The sequence below is a fragment of the Astatotilapia calliptera genome, chromosome 7 (assembly GCF_900246225.1).
Source record: "Astatotilapia calliptera chromosome 7, fAstCal1.2, whole genome shotgun sequence".
Classification (NCBI taxonomy): Eukaryota; Metazoa; Chordata; class Actinopteri; order Cichliformes; family Cichlidae; genus Astatotilapia; species Astatotilapia calliptera.
The window spans coordinates 57,502,678-57,522,925 of NC_039308.1; the positions used below are offsets into that span (position 1 = coordinate 57,502,678).

A 20,248-nucleotide genomic window follows, 5' to 3' on the forward strand; every position below is an offset into this window, starting at 1 on the left:
GATGACCATCTGACAAAATATTCAGCAATTCTCCGCTCATGCATATTTACCAAACATCTGTCGATCTCTCCAGGCCTCCTTCTATTACTATGTGAGAAGTTTGAATGTTTCTTTTTATTTGTTGATGTTCATTACATGTTGTGTACTAAAATCTGAGGGACATATTTTGTCAAGTTTGCTCAGATTTGTTCCAGAGTATTGCATGAACAGACTGACACCACCACTTCACTTCCCTTTTCCCTTCAGAACTGTCTTAATTATTTGTGGCATAGCTTCAAAAAGGTGCTGGAAACATTCCTCTGAGATTTTGGTCCATATTGACATGACAGCATCACACGCCCGTTTCAGATTCGTTGGCTGCACATCCTCTATCAGATTGAGATCCGAGGACTCTGGAGACCATTGTCATGTTGAGTTTTGTGACATGGTACATTATCCTGCTGGAATGGTAAATGGCCTGCATTTGTATAGCGCTTTTCTAGTCCCTAAGGACCCCAAAGCGCTTCACACTACATTCAGTCATTCACCCATTCACACACACATTCACACACTGGCGATGGCAAGCTACATTGTAGCCACAGCTGCCCTGGGGCGCACTGACAGAGGCGAGGCTGCCAGGACACTGGTGCCACCGAGCCCTCTGACCGCCACCAGTAGGCAAACATGAGGTTAGCATCTTGCCCAAGGATATTTGGCATGCAGCCAGGAGGCAGCCTGGGATCGAACCACCGACCTTCTGATTAGTGGCTGACCTGCTCCATCCTATCCATCCTGAAGATGGATACAGTTTGGTCATAAAGGGATGGACATGGACAGCAACAATACTCAATACTGTGACATTTAAACAATGCTCAAGTGGCACTAAGAGGCTCAGTGTACCAAGAAATGATTGATTATTCCACCAACGACAACCTGAACTGTTAATAAAAGGCAGGGTGGATCCAAACTTTCCTGTTGTTTATGCCAAATTTAGAGCCTAGAGCCAAATATTGCAGCAGAAAATGAAACTCATCAGACCAAACAAATTTTTTTTTTGTGCCAGTGTGAACAATTGTCTCCATTTTCTGTTCCAAGCTGACAGGAGAGGAGTCTGGTGTGGTCTTCTGCTGCTATAAGCCTGTCCAGAGATGCTCTTCTGCATTCTCTGAGTTACTGATGCCTCTTGTAATTATCATCTGACCTCTGATTACAACAAGGCATTTTTGTCATGGAATGTTTTCTCTTTTTCAGATCGTTGTCTGTTTTTTGACATAATCAGGCCAGTCTGGTACAAACAACCACGATGCTCAGGTTAAACTTCAGCACGTTATCTTCACCATGTTTACATGCATTAAATTGCTGCATTGTAATTGACTGATTAGATAATTACTAAAACTAATAAAGTAGCAGGTGAGTATGTGTATTGATTATGAAAAGAAACTACAGGTGAAGGCATGTTTTTTTTTTCATACGGAGGTCAATTTTGAAATTTTGGGTTATTTTATTTCCATAAGATGTCTTTTTCCAGACAAGTCATGAGAAAATGTCCAAAATACACAAACAGGCATTTTAAGACACTTTGTCTACATATTCATGGAAAATACTGTTTGGAATTTAGCAGCACCATTTCTTTATAATAATTTTTTTCTCATAGTCAAAACCAGAAACCTCCTTGAATGTGTGCGCATGACGTTGTGTGCTTGTTCACTCTTTCTTCCTCCCAGATAAGGCTTACTCTAATAATTTTTACACGAAGAGGACCAGTGCTAAACGGGACCAGGGAGAACAAAAAGCCCGCTCATGGTTAAATAATGACTGCATCACTAAATTTCCTCTTTGTTTTCTTTGATTGCTGTGAAAGCAACTATTCTGAGTACCGAGCTAAAAGTCACAGATAGGGCCAGAGACGCTTGCTCTTATCATTAAATGAGATAAAGTTAGCGAAAATAGATGGAAAAAGAGAGCGTGGGACCAGAGGAAAGAGTGCGATAGGAAAATAGAGAGGAAACAGGAAGGTTGAGACTGTGTGTTGGGGTGTGCATGCTGGAGGCTGTCTATATCAAAAACTCTATTAAAACACTGCCATGCCCCAGTACTGCATCAGAATACATTAGAGTACATTAGAATACATTAGAGGATTTAAAAGCAAGAGTCAGCTATTAATGCATCTGGACAGCAAAAGCCTCTGTAATGATATGGGCACCCTCTCTTCCTCTCGTACACGCTCGCAAACATAGACTCCTGCCTTTGCTTTTGTGTGACAAGGTGGCAAGATTTGAACATCTGTCAAAACGCATTGCTCACAGTCCCACGGAGACCTAAAGTACTGTACAGCCAGGGGAGAACTCGCTCACACGCGAAAAGGCTGAGTAAAGGAGAAAAGGCACACCAGTTTAAGCTAGAGGCAGATCTCGTAGCATCTCTTGGGAGGTTTGTGTGTTCTGATGGATTCAGCGAACATCAGCGCGTAGACGTGGGTGCAGGTTAGCAGCCACCGAGAGCACAAAACTTTGTGTAACGATGATAATAATGAGCTACGGTGTTACACATCTCCGCTACATCTCATCATCATCTCAGCTGGCTGTCCACTGCCGCTGTGCCATTAGCCCATCCAATCAGGGATATGTGGGTGTAGGAGTAAAGTCATCAGATCAGAGAGAAGAGAGGGATTCCAGACAGACAGATGGTGATATTAATAAAAGCAGAATAAGTGAGAGACTTGATAAGGAGGGATGAGATAGAAATAATTGCAGTGAGCTGATTAGAAGAATCTTCCAACAGACAGATAAATAATGAGAAGAAATAAACAACACAGGGAGGAAAACTACGCCATAGCAGATGAAGAGACTGGAGGAAAAGAAATAGACCGGGAACGACTGGATTTAGAAACAGAGCACAGAGGATTAGAAGATGGGAGACATTCGGGAGGAGGGTGGAAAAACAATAATCATTGAGAAACATGACAAAATCAGCTTTTCACAGTTTTAACGGCTCATTCAAAAATCCAAGTGAAATGTCATGCATTCCCACACATCCTCATACACAATACTTTCTACATACTCACAAACAACTCACATCACAAACAGACAGCACTGCCCACGCACAGTCACACGGTAAAAGTCACTACAGTAGATTCTCCAGTTACTATGGTAGTGGCGAGGGTTGCGTCAGAGTTGCCATAGGCGCTTTCATAGTGGGAATATCAGTTCGGTTACCCACACTTCCCATTTATATGCCTATGAATATGTGAGTTACCCTTGAGGCTGTCAGAGGTGTAGTTTAGTCACAGAACATTTAACTATCTTTATGAAATCCATGCACAATAGGTCTATAAATGCACCAATTCACACTCACATGTGGTTCAATAAAGAGCAAGCAGGCTATCAGGCATGCTTAAAGGCCTGGGTGTTGAAATGGCTCAGCTGGCACTAATGCACAGAGTGTATGTATGCAGACTGGATGTTTTACATTGTTGCAAGAGCACACTGTGAGAGAAAAAAAAAAGTCCATTAAAGTATCTTTGGCTTACCTGGACGAGCTAGTGGTCTCAGTCTCTGGATGCTCAGGGGCGGGGCAGCAAAACTGATGCAGCACAGTCTCGCTCCTGCAGCAGAAGAGACAGGTGAGGAAAGCAGTGGGGTGGATAGACTTGAAGGGAAAGCATGTCTTTCAGGTTGTTATTGGTTCAGTTGTTGGATTGCCTTGTGCTAATACGCTTCTCTGCGCCCATTCCCGACATCACAAAAGATCCTGAAGAAGTGCTTCTTGGATGCTGGATTATTGTAACATTGCATTACACAACTTGCCACTGATCCCGGGGTAAATACCCTATGTAGGTCAATTCAAGGCTGAGAAAGCTTAGATAGAGTGGGAGCACTTATGTGTTTGTGTATCCGGATGTGCTCGTCCTCTCCCCTCCTCTCCAATTCAGCAGATCAGTGGTGATTTAGCAGAATTCCCCTAACCCAATCTGGACAGATGGTTATTCTGGCTCTGCTTCCTGTGTTTTTCTTAAGTTCTCATTTTCATTTCTCTCTCATACATTTTGCATTTACATTCATATTTTAAGCACTTTGCTAGTCCTTTTATCTGGGGCAGATTACAACCGAGGAGAACAACGGACAAAAAAATCCCATGCATCACGTGGAAGCTGTTGCCGTTCGACCTTTTCACCTTCCGAATGCTGGACACCTTCCACTACCAGAGGCTTGAAAATTAGCATGATCATCACTGTCCATCCAGCTAAGTTTTTGTGAGGTCTTGGTGTAGTATTGGTCTTTTCATGCTGAGCTGAAAGGATTCGGCTGACAGTGAATTTCTTGGCTACGCTACAGCAAGTCTTCTGACCTGGGCATATTGCTCATGACACAGACCCACAGTGACAGGCAGTCAGAGTCAGTGCAAGACTAGGAATGACAGTCTGAGCTATAAAAAGCTATCGTTTCACAGCAACTTCCACAGACATAAAGGGACACTGTGGGGTTTTTTGTCTTCATTTTTTTAAAAGATGCATGGCAAAAATTATTCATATTTATTTGGTATGAATAATACTGCTTCATCTGTTGCAACACCTAAGCCCCCCAGTGACACCTCTGACACAAAGAACTGCTTTTTGTGGAATTTATAGACTAGTTATTATACCTGGATTCATCTTTTTTGGGTTTTGTTTTGCAGGTTTTGCAGTAATTTTCACACTCTTCTGTTAACAGCTTGATCCCAGGAGGTTCAAAAAATTTCCAAAACAATCATGTTAGATCTGAATATTAATTTTTCCATTGTAGTTGTTGTCTTTGTTGTGCCGTTGATCCGCTTTAAACATCAGGTAAAGCGGGGCAAAAAAGGGAATATATCAAGCTAAGAGGACTTTCTGAAATCACTGGAGCTAAAAACATAAACTGCTCTGTCATACATCTGAAACAAGTAATTTTCAAACATGCTTGTCAAAGAATATTCCCTTTCCCCCCTTTTTTTTAGTACGCAGATAGATGTTTAATAAACAGTAACACGGTCCCCCTCTAGTTTTCCTGCAGGTTAAAACAAGTCTACACACTTGAATAAATCTTACTTTTTAACACCTGATCTACTCTATATAGCCACAAACCTTTTTGTAGTTTGAGACGTTTCCATGTTTTTAAAGTAATTTGATCTGCTTTTTATTAATTTTACACTTGATGAGGTTTTGATGCTGTAAATTGTCATTTAAAAAGCCAATTTCTTAGTATTTCTTAATCTTAGTAAGCACTCAAAATGCTTTGCATTAAAAATCTGATTCAAATCTGTTTATACTGTAGACTGTATTATTCTGCGGGTACGATGCTTTATCAGTTATGGATGTAAACGGGTCGTATGTGGGATTTAGTGTCTTGCTCAAAGGCTCTTCAGTGCGTGAACTGGAGGAGCCAGGAATCGATCGCTGGCTCAACAACTGAAGGAGTTTAAACATCCCCGTAAGCCTGTAAACTACATTCCCTGTGCCATTCACCGTCTATTTTGGTTTTGGATGAGATGATGCCAAAATATACTTTGTCTAATGCACATCTGACTGACAGGTGAGCAGAAAAATGAAATTGTGTGAAAGCTCAGAGTTTATGGAAGACACAGCTCAGTCACGGATCTTTGTCATCAAATATAAAAGAGTGTCTTTACACTAAATTGCAGGGTGAAACTATTTCTGAGGCCACAACCTCGATGAAATGGAGAGCCATATGACTGATACTGTTACCACATCAGCAATTGAAAGAAAACATGGAACACTTTTTACATTTTGGAAAGTAAATTAATTCGCTTTCATCAAGTTTAGAAGAGGAGACGCACAGCACGAAGCCACATCTCGAGAAGAGTTTAAAGTTACGACTAGATTGCAGAGGGGTTGCTGACCATGGTATTTTTTTGTCCCAGACTACTTGCTTTGAGTCCAGTGAATTAATTAATCTGGCCGAGAAATACTACAGTGTAAAACTACAAATTTTCTTGCTTGCACTTTGGGGTTTGCACAGATTAAATAAAGCAATATGACATTTTAATTTAGGAACTTTAAAATATGCAGGGGGGTGGGTTTGCTTTTTCACTTTTATTTTTCATCTACTCCTGCTAGGCTATAGCTTCGTGTTTAACGTATCAAAATGATAAGATAAAGATCATTCATCCTCTAACTCTCCAAAGGAAAGCAAATACAATATAGCCTATTTTTAACTATACTGGTTTAAATAGGAGCTGACTGTTCAGGCAGTTGTTGTAAGACCTCAACTCCCAAAGTCAACTCCAGTTTGTCCATCATGATGAGAGTTGGAAGTTTTTGTCAGGCTAATATAAAACAGTTCAGCTCTGCTCAGTTTTATTTGGTCATACAGGGAAGAAGAGGCCAGCCTGAGCAGACACACATAGGCTACTCATATACACACTCGCACACAAACACTCAGCGGGTCCATCTGTCTGTACAAGGCACACACGTAACGGCCATTCGTCTGCAACAACACTTACAAAGAGAACAGGTGAATATTTTAACAGGACATGCCTCCTGCTGTTGGCCTATGTTCTCTCTGGCTCTCTCTCTTTCTCTCTCTGTGAGCTCTGTCCTCTCTCTTGCACCTCCCCTCTCCTCTTCCCTGTTTTGTAAGAGCACTTAAAACGCAATGCCTTTCATCAGCCAGTACCCAGTACAAAGTGTAAGGCGAGAGGAGCGATGGAGGAGGGTTGGCATGCAACAAGATCAGCTCCATTTGGACTCAAAAACATTACCAGTTCTTTGTATGCACATTTCATGCCGCCACAGGATAGCAAAGTGTTGTTCAGCCTTTGCATTTGTTTGCCAGACGGATAGATCGTGGAGACAGCTCTTTTTTTCTGTGTGTGTTTTACTCTCTCTTTGTACCTGTCTCAATTTTTGTACAATGAATGTGCTTCTCTTTGCCTCCTCTTCCTCTTTTAACCACCCTCCCATCTCTCTCAACTCCCCTCTCTTTCAGCGGTCCATTCACAGTGTCAGCCTCAAGCTCCTTCCTCTAGACACCTCCAAGGGCTCCATCAAAGACAACAACTGGGCATGCATGTCTCTCTTTCTCTTTATATCTCTCTGCCTTTCCCTCTCCTGAGAATGGCTGATTACTGTTCGCTCCATGGGCTAAGTGGGGCAGATAGAAGGCTCAGCTGGAAAGAAAGACTGAGAATGAGTGGAGGAGAGGATCCTGCCTCTCCCCCATAGGCATATCCATTGGTTTCTGCAACAATGACAATGCAAACATAAATACACTCACAGCCAACCCAATGTAGAACTCTAGTCCACATGTCTCTGTTTGTCACAAAAGTCGATAGTGAGTTAAAATAAATCTTCAAATTAACTGATAGAGTGGGATGTGTGAACGAAGGCATGCCAGCACATATGCATATGCACAATCACACAACTTATACAGGTTAATTAGCTGGCAACAGGACTAATGGAGCAGAGATCTGATTTCCAGTTAGCTGCAGACAGGATGGAGCAGGGAGGTGAAAAGCTTTTCTCCTCCTCTCCTGCTTGGCTTGCCAAAAGCAAAAGTAGACATTAGGTGTTAGGCTACTGGTCTAATCCAAAAGACTTAAAATCACTGAGGGAGCAGAGGCGTAAGGTTGCATTCAAGGACATACATCAGTACCCACAGGAGCAAGAGGGCTATTTAGCCAACTGCTCTGCAGCAGCCTGCTCATCTGGGGGATGTTCTGCTCCAAGCTCTGAGCTCTTTTAATAACAAAAAATTATTGTTATTGTAATTTCTTCCCCTCTTCTTAATTATAATTAAGAATCTGTGTAATACTGTTTCTTGAGCAATAAATTGTCGTTGCAGAGTAAGACGTTCAGGAACAACTTGGGGTCAACGCAGTGCAACAGGGTCCAGAGGAGCAACAGGGACTCTGCACACACACACTCATGCACATGGAGCTGCGACTGTAAGATGCATGATCATGTGCACTTTTGGATTAATATCACTAATGTTAATATGTGCTCCTCTGCACCTCTCATCACAACTTCATTCTGTGTTGCTCCCCTCAGTGGGGGTGGAGTCCCAGAGAGACCAATAAGGGCTCCTGCTGATAGAAAACTTATGAACAGAAAGAACACCACACACACTCTGGCAAAGAGAGAAACATGGGTCTTCCCTCATTAGGGTGATATTCTGTGAAGCTCTGGTGACAAGCAGGAGGCGGTACTGTGTGTGTGTGTGTGTGTGTGTGTGTGTGTGTGTGTGTGTGTGTGTGTGTGTGTGTGTGTGTGTGTGTGTGTGTGTGTGTGTGTGTGTGTGTGTGGTTTGTGGTGTGTAGCTGTGTATCTCATCTACCAGGGGAACATCAGAGGAATTGAGATCCCGTGGGAGCTTGTAGATCCCTGGTGGTAATTGACAAAGAAAGCCAGCAAACACGGACAGCGGCTCGAGGTGTGTCATCGTCACACGTGAAGCTGCTTCTGTCTCCTGCTGACTCTGACCGCTGCGCTGAGTGTGTTTCTCGCTCACACACGCGCGCCCGCGCACGAACACACGTACAGGCCTCCAGCTGTTTGTTATGTAATGATCCAGTGATCGTGATCCAGTTTCTCATTTAAATAATCCACCTCTTCCTCTCCTGGCACGGTCCTTGGTCGGCACACACATACACAGAGCTGAAAATTGGAAATTTGCAAGCGCCCTCTTCTTTAATTAAACGCCTCTCAATCTGCAGAGCACGCGCACGCACACGTGGATGCGCCTAATTACACAGTTTCAGACAAAAGCTGGATTCGACAACAGGCTAGCCCGTAATATGGAAGATATGAAATTTGTTTTGGCTTGAAGTTGATACAGCCGAATAAGTCAGGTTAACGCGAGAGGTTTGAAATTATGGGCTATAGAGCTACTTTTTGAAAAGCCACTAGGCTATGTATATAGGCATCTGGAGCGTTTTGGCGCACACGCATACATGCAAACAATCAAAGGCTCTAATATTTTCTACTCACTCGGATTTCCTGGCCAGGGCCAGAGACCGACAAAGGGTTGTCGGGGTCATCGGAACCAAAGAGCGGCAGCTGTGGCAACTTCCACCGTTTTCGGACTCACTTTCAACCGGCGAAATTGTGGATGGCTCGGCTGGGACCAGCTGCATGTCTCCTGGGTCCATAGGTTGGGTGGGCGAGGACTGGACAGCCGGAGCCGCCTCGACTTGTGCTGGTGAAGCCGCATCTGGCAAAGACCCCGGACTAGTCTTGAGCGGGGGGTCCTGGGGATGGTGGTGGTGATGATGAAGGCAGCTGGGGTCGGGGTGGTGATGGTGGTGATGGTGGTGATAAGGATGCTGTTGTTGTATCCTGACGTCCCGCAGGTGTCTGTTCTCGCCGATCAGCTCATCTACCCTCCGGTCCAGCTCTTCTATTCTTGCACGCTGGGTCTGGATGAGACTCTGCTGATTCTGGACGATGGTGGTAAGCTCCCGCAGGTACAGAATCGCCTGCACCGGGTTTTCTAGCAGGCTGGAGCTCATCATACGCTACCCACAGCAAGAGGAAGGAAGAGAAAGAGAGAGAGGGGGGAAAGAACCTGGACGCGCGGATGGAGGACAGAGGAGATGCAAAACAGCCTATTTGTGAGTGCGGATGAGAAGGTGGCGTGGGATGTCCTTCCGCTCTCCTCTCCTTGATTCTGTTCGGCTGTGGATGAGGCTACGCCGACCAAGTCAGTCTCCACTTCTCCAGTCGTTTACTCCCTCCCTCCCTCTCTCTCACTCGCTCTCGCTCTCTCTCAAACACACACATACACTGCGCTGAGTGGTGCTGATGAGAGCAGCCAGCTCCAGATGTGACAGCAGGGAGGAGGGGAGGTGCTCGAGGATGGATGCGTCACTGCACGCACAGACACGAGCACGGTCCTAGCACGCGCCCTATAGGTAGCTACAAGGAGTTCTACGGAGCATCTTTAGTTTGTGGACTAGTATGTGAAGCTGATTTATTGCACACAAAATCCTTTTTTCTTTTAAATCTAAGAATTTGGTTAAACAATCGCAAGGCGGTGTATTTGTGTAGCATGTGCATCTTACCATGCATCTTGCCCCTGAGCTTTGTATGTAATTTAAAGGCCCATAAAAACTAAGTTAAAACTATAAATGCTCCAGAATGTGAAATTAGTTCGTACGAAATTGTCTATATAGAAATAAACAATACGGAACAAAAAAAAAGGGGGGGGGGGGGATGTATTACATGCAAAGACAATTGAACGTCTCATGGTGCCTTGACCTAAACACTCATTCACAAAAGTCAAATAATACAAAACTTAGAGACTTTTATATTATTGTTTGCTTATTTATGTTTGCGTTGCCTATACTTTTTTTGTTTGCCTGTCCCGTTTGTCTCTTTGCCATCAGAATTGTTGTCTAAAGGCGAAGAAAGATGCCCAACGGATTTACTTTGCCAAATGGACCATCCCAGCCTTGCCGTAATGGTCTATTTGATTCACCTTTTATTGTTTATTTTATTTTATTTTCACTTGCTAAATATGGGACAGACTTGACTGGGGAAAAGAAAGGGGAGAAAAAAAGAGGGAAAGAAAAACAGCGGGGAAGAGGGACGGGGATAAAGGGCAAAAAACAAAAACCAACAAATTAAGCAGACAAAAAATACATGTATCAATCACCTGGATCACCTGTTGAGAAAGAAAAAAGAGAAAACAAGCAGAAGAAAAAAAAAGAGCAACATAATAAACAACATCACGATGATCTATGGGAATATAACAGTAAATACTAAATATTAAACATTATTGTGCAGCACGTAAGATCGACAGCACACAGTGTGCTTTGAGGTAGGAGCCAAAAAGGGTGTAGTGTGTGTGTGTGAGAACCCGTGTGTACACCTGTGAGCATGGTCGCACTTGTTTTTAAAAGGTTCCTTCATGTAATGAAGTGCAAGAGGGTGTGGGGGGCCACAGCTCCGTCCTCCAGGGCATGAAGCAGGTATGGAAGAGATCAAAACTCCAGACATCCAGAGGCCCTCAGAACACAAGAGACCAAGGAAGACCAACAGAGGGGCAGCCAGAAGCCGGGGGGGGGGGGGGGGGGGGTTGCAGTGACGCGCCCGTGAGCTCCGTCGGCAGCCAGCTGTGCCAGAGTGACCGAGCCCCAGGCCGAGAGGCTGAGGGCACCCCACCCCCGAAGTGGCCCGAGCGAGCCCCAGGCTCCAGGCCCCGACAAGCAGCCACCAAGAAGTGAGGTTCTTTGTGTCCTGGACGCCCACCCCCGGACACAAAGAACCACCAACGCACCGATGTCTGAGGGCGTCTGCCACTGGCAGGGGAAGTGGTGGGGGGAGATAGGCCTCCATACCTTGGAGGGCCTGAGATGTCCCCAGAGAGGTGGCGTCTGATACCCAACCTGACATATAGACACAGCCATACAGGCACACACAGATACAGACATCCATTCCCACCCTCATGCTCTCATATGCAATTACTCAACACTCATCCAACGTGGAGACAGACATAGGTACCCTTGCCCCTGGAGGGGGAAACTGCACCCAGACCCAGGTAGTGTTACCCTTTTCCCTGGGGTGGAGAGAAGCAGACTGCCCCGACTCGGCAGCAGCAGGGAGGCCCCACATTCCAGACCCCAATCAGACGGCCAACTCCTCCTCCCACCCCGTCATCCACTCATCTTCCAGACTACACAGGATAATAGACGCCCAGGCTGAGATCTTCCTCCACCTCTCCTGTATCTCCCCCTCCTGCAGAGTGAGTTCCTGAAGGAAGAGGAGACCTCCTGCAAGATGTAACAGCCTCCCCCACCAGTAGAAGAGCCCCCCAGGTGGCTCGATGCACTGGCCCCCATACACCCACCCGCCCACAACCCCAGCAACACACCAACCAGGACCCAAGCCCTCAAGGCCCAGCCAGGGCCCCAGCCCAAAGACAGAGCACCCCCAGAACCCCACGCTCGTCCCGGACCCACCCAGGGGCAGCCAGGCTACCAGTCAGTAACCCGCGTCCATCAGCACAGACCCTCCCCTAGCCCCGCTGCACGCAACCACGAGGAAACCGTCACCTAAGAGCCAACAGAGCCCTTAATAGGCCATGACCGCAACCCCGGGTTGAGCCCTCCAAGGAAGATGCTCCTGGGGAATCCCCCGACGCCCCAAGCCTATCCCTGCCCCCACACCAATCACAACAGCAAAGGTGGGACCAAACTATGACCCCCCACCCCCACTAGGTGATGGAGCTGATCAAAGGAGCCTAGAGTAATTGATCTGATGTGGTGGCAGAGGCTGTATCAAGACTAATGTAATCTAATAGATCATTTCTATATTATTATTAAGATTATTTTTATTTTTCCAGTTCATGAGGACTGTTTTCTTGGCTATGCATAGGGCAGTGAAAACCATATGGGCTATATTCTTTTCTGTAGTGACATTATCTAAGCTGCCCAACAAACTCACTAAAGGGGAAGTTGGAATGTTACATTTCAGACACTTCGATAAGTCTTCACATATCTCGCGCCAAAACTTCTGAACTGGTGGACAGAACCAAAGAGCATGGATATAATTGTCCGGTGAATTGGTTTGGCAGTGTGAGCAGTTGTTGGTAGACGTAAAGCCCATCTTGAACATCCAATGACCTGTATAGTGCACTCTATGTAATATTTTGTATTGAATTAATTGAAGACTGGGATTTCTAATTAAATGAAAGGTTTTTAAGCAAATCTGAGTCCAGAAGTTTTGGTCTATCAAATGGAATAAATTCTGATCCTTCTAATATATGTTCTAAGTATTTGATTCCTTTACCACTCCAATCTGGAAAGTTTATCATATTATTGTTTTGTAATATGTCAGGGTTGTTCCAGATAGGTGTACGTTTGCATGGGATTAATGAAGACTCCGTCAATTTTAGAAACTCCCACCATGCTGTCAGAGAAGAGCTGATGCTGATGCTTTTGAAGCATTGATGTCGTTGGATGTTTGAGCTGATAAATGGTAGGTCTGAGATCTCTAGATTATTGCGAAGTGCTTGTTCTACATCTAGCCAAGGTTCATCTAAGAGGGTATGTTTTAGCCATCCTGAGATAAACTGAAGCCTTTTGGCTAGTAGTGCTGAAAGTTGGTAGTTGTGATCATTGAGAAGAAATAATTTATTTTTGGTAAGACCATCATTTTTATAGCGGCAACCCTTCCCATGAGTAATATGGGTAAACATTTCCATCTAGCCAGATCGCCTTCTACTGTCTTTAAAAGTGGGATATGGTTTAATTTAGTCAGATCTACAAGCTTGGGAGAAACATTAATACCTAAATATTTTATATTTCCCAATTGCAGTGGTGTAGAAGAAGAATTATGGAAGGAGCAATTAATCGGGAGGACTGTAGATTTTGATCAGTTAATTGAGTAATCTGATATTCTTGCAAAAGAGTTTATCAATTCAATCACCCCAGAGATATTGGTTTGTGAGTTTTGGAGAAAAAGTAACACATCATCCGCATAAAGGCTGATTTTATGTTCCACGTTCTTGCATTTTATGCCCTTAATTACTGAATTCTGTCTAACTGCTGCTGCTAGTGGTTCAATAAAAATTGCAAACAGTGAAGGAGAGAGTGGGCATCTTGCCTGGTGCCCCTCAGGAGACAGAAGCTGGAGGATGCTTGGTCATTTGTTTTGACACAAGCTGTTGGGAAATTGTATAATATTTTTAACCAGTTAATGAAAGAGGTTCCAAAACCAAATTTGTGTAAAGTTGCAAATAGAAATTTCCAATTTACTCTGTCAAATGCTTTTTCTGCATCTAAAGAAAATATTGTCGTTTCAAGGTTTTTACTGTATAAGTAGTCCATCAAATTAAGTAATCTACGTGTATTTGTTGATGAGTGCCTACCTTTTATGAAACCAGTTTGGTCAGGATGAATTAAGAGGGGGGTTATTTTCTCTAATCTCTTTGAGAGAGCTTTGCAGATTATTTTAAGGTCTACATTTATAAGGGATATTGGACGATAGCTTGAGGGATATACAGGGTCTTTGCCTGGTTTTAGCAGGAGATTAATGTTTGCAGAATTCATATTTGATGGAAGTCTGCCCTTTTCTTTGATTTCCAACAACGTTCTGTAAAAAACTGGTGCTAGAATCGTCCAGAATTCTTTCTAGAATTCTGCAGGAAAGCCTACACATTTTCTGAGAAGTGCTCTTGCCATTTACTTCTGCTCTTAGCCAATACTTCGGTTTACTGACGTAGTTCAAGCGTAGGCTGCACTAAACGAGAGATTTCCGAGTGTTCCTGAAAGCAACACAATAATTGCTGAGTCGTCACGTGCTACACGGATGCGGAAGTGCGAAACTGTTGTTTTGCTAAACGAGTGGCTATCGTCGACACGTTTTTTTTCCCATTATACTGTTTTTGTGGTCGTAAACAACACTCATGGTCAGGTGAGACTGTCTTTCTAGTAAAACAAGTCTTTAAACGGGTATGGCTATGCTCACGGATATTCTGCATTTAGGATTAAGAGGTGTCAGATGTCGGGTTATTTCATTACGGAGATCAGCTGTTTGAAATATAATATCTTCAGCAATTTGGGTGCAGATTTATTTACCGTTCGAGCTATTAGCTTTTAGAAAATTCTGACCAGCTGAAGACGATAAAAAAGAGTCCACATAGTGCTGTGGTTAAAGAAATGATATAATATTCCTGCGCCGTCATGTGAGAGTCAGACGTGAAGTGTGTGTGTGTGTGTGTGTGTGTGTGTGTGTGTGTGTGTGTGTGTGTGTGTGTGTGTCAGTGTCAGTCAGAGACAGCGAGAGAGATTGCCATATGACATAAGCCCTCATAAATTTGATACTCAGCATGGTATTTTTAACAATATTGTTTGTCAGGAATGCAATCCTTACTATGAGAATATGCCATTACAACACAGTGGTACAGTTTGATTCAACTTTGTTGCTCTCTTGCTTTGCAGGATGACACAGAAGCACTGCCTGGAGGGCCAGGTGTACTCTGTGCCTCTCATCCAGCCCGACCTGAGGAGGGAGGAGGCTGTTCATCAGATAGCAGACGCACTGATGTACTTGGAGAACATTTCTACAGACATCTTCAGAAGGCAAGCCCACCACACACACACACACACACACACACACACACACACACACACACACACACACACACACACACACACACACACAGTTTCCAGGTTGGTCTCGCAGTGTTTGACTCTTGGTTGTAAACTGAATCACTGGGTCTGCAGTCTTTTTCTTTGTTTACATTTTCATGGTTGCAAATACGGGATGAATATGAAATTAATAGGGAAATTACATTGTTGTTTGTGGTTACATTGTAGTAATACAATGTATTATACAAATTCATTATTATTGATATTGTTTTATTCCTTCAGTTTATACCACTACATTTTATTCAGGGTAGGAGTGAGCCAGATGTTATTCCAGAGCCTGTTTCAGGGATTGTTTCATTTTTAGTGTCATTTATTTAAAGGTTACTTTGATCAATTTTAGCTTATCAGATTTTCAAAATAGCAAAAAGTTTTAAAGCTACAGAGTTTTTAAAAAAACTCAACAGTAGTGATCTCTGCATTTGCTCAGGCTAGGTAGCAAAGAGTGTTTAACAACAAAAGAACAGGTTTTAATAACGCACAAAATGAATTGGTAGCAGATATAACAGCAGCTGTTGCAAGTTTGCTCATGGGCCAAAAAGCTTTGTCATATTTAATAGATTGCACCGTTAACAAACAGCAGCTGCTTGAGGACAGATGGTCCTGTCTGGCACCCTGAAAACAGAGGAGGTGTTGCCTGTGACAGCATGGAAACAATAACATTTATGAACAGAACAGTTTTGGCCATGTAAACTTTTGAAACATGAGCTTTTTATAAGTAGATCACTGATAAAACATGAGAGTGGCATTTGATACTTATACATAATCTCAATGAATTGTAGGAGTCTTCAGTTCCTTTTGGGGGGTTTCGGGACTCTGCAGGATATATAATAAAGAACTGGATTGTGCAGTATCCTTGACATACGGTTATCCTTTGTGTGTAGATGTGCATATGCCCATATTCAGTTGTTGTTGCTTGCAGGGTGTCAGACAGTGTCGAGAAAAACCGTCACCAGCTCAAGAGCATCACTGACCGGATCAGACTAGCTCAGGCCCGTGTCGACAAGATTAAAGGCAGCAAGAAAGCCACCAAGGTAACACTGAATCTTCACCCTAGAAGGCAGCTTTTTAAGTTCTGATACAGAATATAGGAGAAAAAAAAGAGTAAAAATGTTATTTTATGTGCATATAGGTTTTCTCCAGTGCCAAGTACCCAGCCCCAGATCAACTTCAGGACTACTTGTCTATCTTCGCTGGAGCTACAGACCCCTCTTCACAAACACGGCCCCGACACAGAATACAGAATAAACTGCGACCCTTTGATGAAAAGGCTTTGCAGGTGAGATCAACACATTAAAATGTTGGGGGGGAAAAGAGCAAAGGTTTTGAAAAGCAATTTTCAAAATTATGAAAATGATGACTGTGACTTGCTAAGAGCCACATTGCATATTTTATTTTCGCAAAGCTGATGTCTTAAAAGAGTTTGCTGACTAGTTAGTGTTGCTGCTTCTTTGTTCAGCTCATGCTGCTAAAACAGCAGGTAGAAAACAGGAATATGGACGCGGTTAACTTTATTTACATAGCTTTTATCCACACCTCACGTTCTAGTCAAATGAGGGCATGGGGACTCTGAGCACACTGGTCATATTTATGCAGACTGCTGGGCAAACCACTTTAAAGCTTTAGAGCATTTGCAGGAGTCTTGGTCTTGGATATATCCATAGTGATGTGGGTAATACCTTAAATTACACACATTTTATTTTGACCTGATTTAAAACTTTGATATTTCAAGTGAATGCTTGACTGGATGTGAATGCCCTGTAAACCTTGTGAAACATGTTTATGCATAAATCTCCACTCGGCCTGCGTATTTCCTGTTTTGCTAAGTAAACATTTTCAGGCCAAGTAGGTTATGTTGTCTGTTTAAAAAATACTGCAAAGTAGTACACAGCAGCCAATTGTATGTGCACTCTGTTGCTTTTACTTGCAATTTAGTACTTATTCAGGAGGTAAAATGGAGGTGAAAACAACATAGACTTGTAGAAAAATGCAGCTTGTCAATCATGTATCGAAAGCCGCAACAGGCATGTCCCTTCTTTTCTGTAGATTTAACTACACATGAGTCACAGTTGAAGTTGTCACATACTGTATGTGATGTATGTAAATGGGATATCAGAACCCAGCTGTATTTGTGTCACTGCACAGTGACAAGAGATGTGTTTTTTTTCCCCCAAGTGGTTCTTGTGTGTACGTGCTCTGCTCAGCACAAGTTCCTTCATTATTTATAGCAAACACCACTGTTTTTCCTTCACCGTTACAGAAAACTTAACAGGAAAAAATATAAAAATAATATTTTTTCCTGCCTGTGCTTGCACGTGTTTGTGTATCTGTGTGTATTTGTCGGCTTGGGAAGGGAACAAAAAAGAAAATAGAGCTGGCATTTGTCTCTGATGCAGAAATGCATTATTCAGTACCCCCCTCAATAGAAGCAATACCCCCTAACATATAACTTGGTGTTGTAGTTTGTGTGCATCTATGCGCAGGAGCACTTTGATGACATTTACGATATGCGTTGCTAAAGATTTCGTTAACATTTTCTTGATCTCCTTCTCACTCCAAGTCCTGCTTTCTTCCTTTCAGGAGAAGTTAATGTATTTCCCTGTGTGCGTGAGAAATAAGAAGAAGACTGAGGATGAGACAGAAGAAGGATTGGGCAGTCTGCCGCGTAACATCTCATCTGTCAGCTCTCTTTTGCTCTTTAATACCACAGAAAATCTGTGAGTCTGCACACGCCAGCACAGACACAGATGTTTATTGTAAACACTGACTGATTTCAATGTTCTCTCGTATGTTTTAATTTGTGTCTTATTTTTTTAAAGATATAAGAAATATGTGTTTCTTGATCCTTTGGCGGGAGCAGTGACAAAAACGCACACAACACTAGAGACGGAAAAAGAAGATAAACCATTCGATGCTCCTCTGTCCATTACAAAGAGAGAGCAACTGGAGAGACAGGTACCTTCTGACTTTTCCTTTTTTTTTCTGTGAAGGATCAGATCTGTTAAAACTTAATCATGGTTTTCTTTTTCTCTTAACAGATAGCAGAGAGTTATTTCTATGTGCCAGACCTGGGTCAAGTGCCTGAGATAGATGTGCCGTCCTACCTGCCAGACCTGCCAGGTATTGCAGACGACCTGTCTTACAGCGCAGACCTCGGACCTGGATTTGCCCCCTCGGGACCCACACACAACATCCCCGAGCTGCCCTGCTTCTCTGAGGAGAGCAGTGCACCAGGTAGATGTCTTATGTTGTGAACCTCAATCATTTTGTGCCCATTTGTCTTTTACTGTGAAGCTTTTTGTGATATCTGAAAAGATGCTACATAAATAGATCAAATTTTCTTCCAGTGTTATACAGTATTTCATCTGCTTGTTTCAGGAACTCAGCTCCAGCTTGATGGCACACCACCTCCGCCACCTCCCCCCCCCCCTCCTCCGGAGCCTTCCCTCCCTCCCGCAGCTCCGGCGTCAGCTCCTCCTCCGCCACCTCCACCACCCCCTCCTGCAGACAGCTCCGCAGAAGTTTCCCAAGTGCCAAGTTCAGGTTTGTCACATTTATGCACGTCAGTAGTCTCGTACAGGCTCTACACTGCTGACTTGGAGCGAACCTGACAGTGTCTTAAAGCCTGTTCCCTCAGTTATGCACACGCACACACGGACTAAATGATGTTTGTCCTCATAAATTAGATTGACCTCAGTGATGTAAACCCAGACCACACTGACTCACTGGCTCCTCTAAATACAGGTCCTGTGTCGGGTGCACCCAGCGAGGTGGTCCAGCCGTCAGATGGCCGTGCCAGCCTGCTGGAGTCTATCCGCAACGCCGGGGGCATCGGCAAAGCCAAGTTACGCAACGTTAAGGAACGCAAGCTGGAGAAGAAGAAACAAAAGGAGCAAGAACAAGGTGTCAGATGGTTTGAGCGTGGATGTGGTTCTGCCCATGTTTTATTAATGAGCACACGGCAGTCATCCAGGCAAAGTGGAGCGTGACCAGCCCCTAATTAGTATTCAACCAGGAGTTTATACAGTATTTCACACTGAATGTTAAGATGAGATCGTTTTTGACTATCACATATGCTTAACTGTGTGACTTCAGTTTCATACCAACCAACGATTGTACTTAAAAACTGTTTTACCTAATATTAGACAGCATATCTCTGGCCCTTTCATTTTCTCGCCAGGTCATGACCTTACATTTCTTTCTTTTTTCAAGAGAACTGCCTTGACTGAATAACTAGATTAAGAAAAAAAAAGTCTTGTAATTATATGCTTCACTTTGAAGTGCAGCACTGGGGAATTAGTGAGACCATAATCTCTTCCAATTGCAAATTTAAAAAAATACTGGTAGCATGATTATTTATTTACTCTTTTTTTTCCTTCTAAAATAGCAGTGGGAGCGGCCGCCGGTGGTGGAGACTTTATGTCTGATCTCTTCAACAAACTTGCTATGCGACGAAAAGGTTAGAGGCCCGTTTTATGTCAAATGAAATTGAAAATACTGATATTAGTGATTGAATTTGCATAATGTCTTCTATCCTCTGTTCAGGAATATCTGGTAAGGGTCCAGCTGGTGGAGAGTCAGGTGATGCTCCGGCCGGTCCTTCTGGGGCATTTGCGAGGATGTCAGATGTCATCCCTCCACTTCCTGCCCCACATACAGCGACAACAGACGATGACGACTGGGAAGCGTAATGGACAAACACCACATTCGATGCCCTTTGATACAGTTATTTAAAATGATTTAATTTCCTTCTAACACAGAAATACTATTTAAAAAAAAAAAGGAAAATGCAAATGATCAAACAATTTACTAATGTTTAATTTAAGCAGAACATGTTAAACGATGATGATGGAACGGATCTGCAGGCTTTGCATTACATAACACATTGCTTTGAATTCTACGAATATTTCAAACTTCAGGAGTAAATCAGTCACATGTATTTGCTATGCCAGCGCTGTGCCTGAAAGTTATTTTCCTTTATGAGATTCAGACGGATAACCCTGACTAGAAGTGTTAATTGCCCCGTTAGCCTTTGTTTGCATCGTGCCATCAAATTCATCATTCTCCAACCATTAAATAAAACGAGATGTAGAGAGTGTACAAAAAATGAAATATATAATAAATATGAAAACTGAAAAACTGC

At 43.3% G+C, this 20,248-nt stretch overlaps 2 protein-coding genes across 3 annotated transcripts in view; one reads left to right on the forward strand and one right to left on the reverse strand.

The window, feature by feature from the left end:
* iqsec3b (IQ motif and Sec7 domain ArfGEF 3b) overlaps nt 1–9,911 on the reverse strand; it is a 35,935-nt gene extending 26,024 nt beyond the window's left edge. Inside the window, exons 1-2 of one of the 2 annotated variants that reach the window (XM_026176042.1) lie at nt 8,945–9,909; nt 3,509–3,583 (exon numbers count right to left, since the gene is read on the reverse strand). In XM_026176042.1, coding sequence (XP_026031827.1) covers nt 3,509–3,583; nt 8,945–9,468 — 599 coding nt within the window. In that variant the 5' untranslated portion in view covers nt 9,469–9,909. Of the gene's footprint in view, nt 1–3,508; nt 3,584–8,944 lie in introns of both variants that reach the window. The other variant, XM_026176043.1, reaches the window with a different exon arrangement.
* A 4,306-nt stretch (nt 9,912–14,217) lies between these two features.
* Nucleotides 14,218–20,244, forward strand: wash1 (WAS protein family homolog 1). The gene is made up of 11 exons (XM_026176044.1): nt 14,218–14,371; nt 14,899–15,039; nt 16,028–16,139; nt 16,238–16,384; nt 17,686–17,822; nt 17,925–18,060; nt 18,144–18,339; nt 18,484–18,648; nt 18,850–19,008; nt 19,493–19,564; nt 19,651–20,244. The coding sequence occupies exons 1-11, from the start codon at nt 14,364–14,366 to the stop codon at nt 19,794–19,796; spliced, it is 1,419 nt and encodes a 472-aa protein (XP_026031829.1). The 5' UTR covers nt 14,218–14,363; the 3' UTR covers nt 19,797–20,244.
* The last annotated feature ends 4 nt before the right edge of the window (nt 20,245–20,248 follow it).

Coding starts and splice junctions, on each gene's coding strand:
- wash1 (XM_026176044.1), top strand. Junction 17,823..17,924: donor TTTAATACCACAGAAAATCT/GTGAGTCTGCAC, acceptor ATTTTTTTAAAG/ATATAAGAAATATGTGTTTC. Junction 18,649..18,849: donor TTCCCAAGTGCCAAGTTCAG/GTTTGTCACATT, acceptor CTCTAAATACAG/GTCCTGTGTCGGGTGCACCC.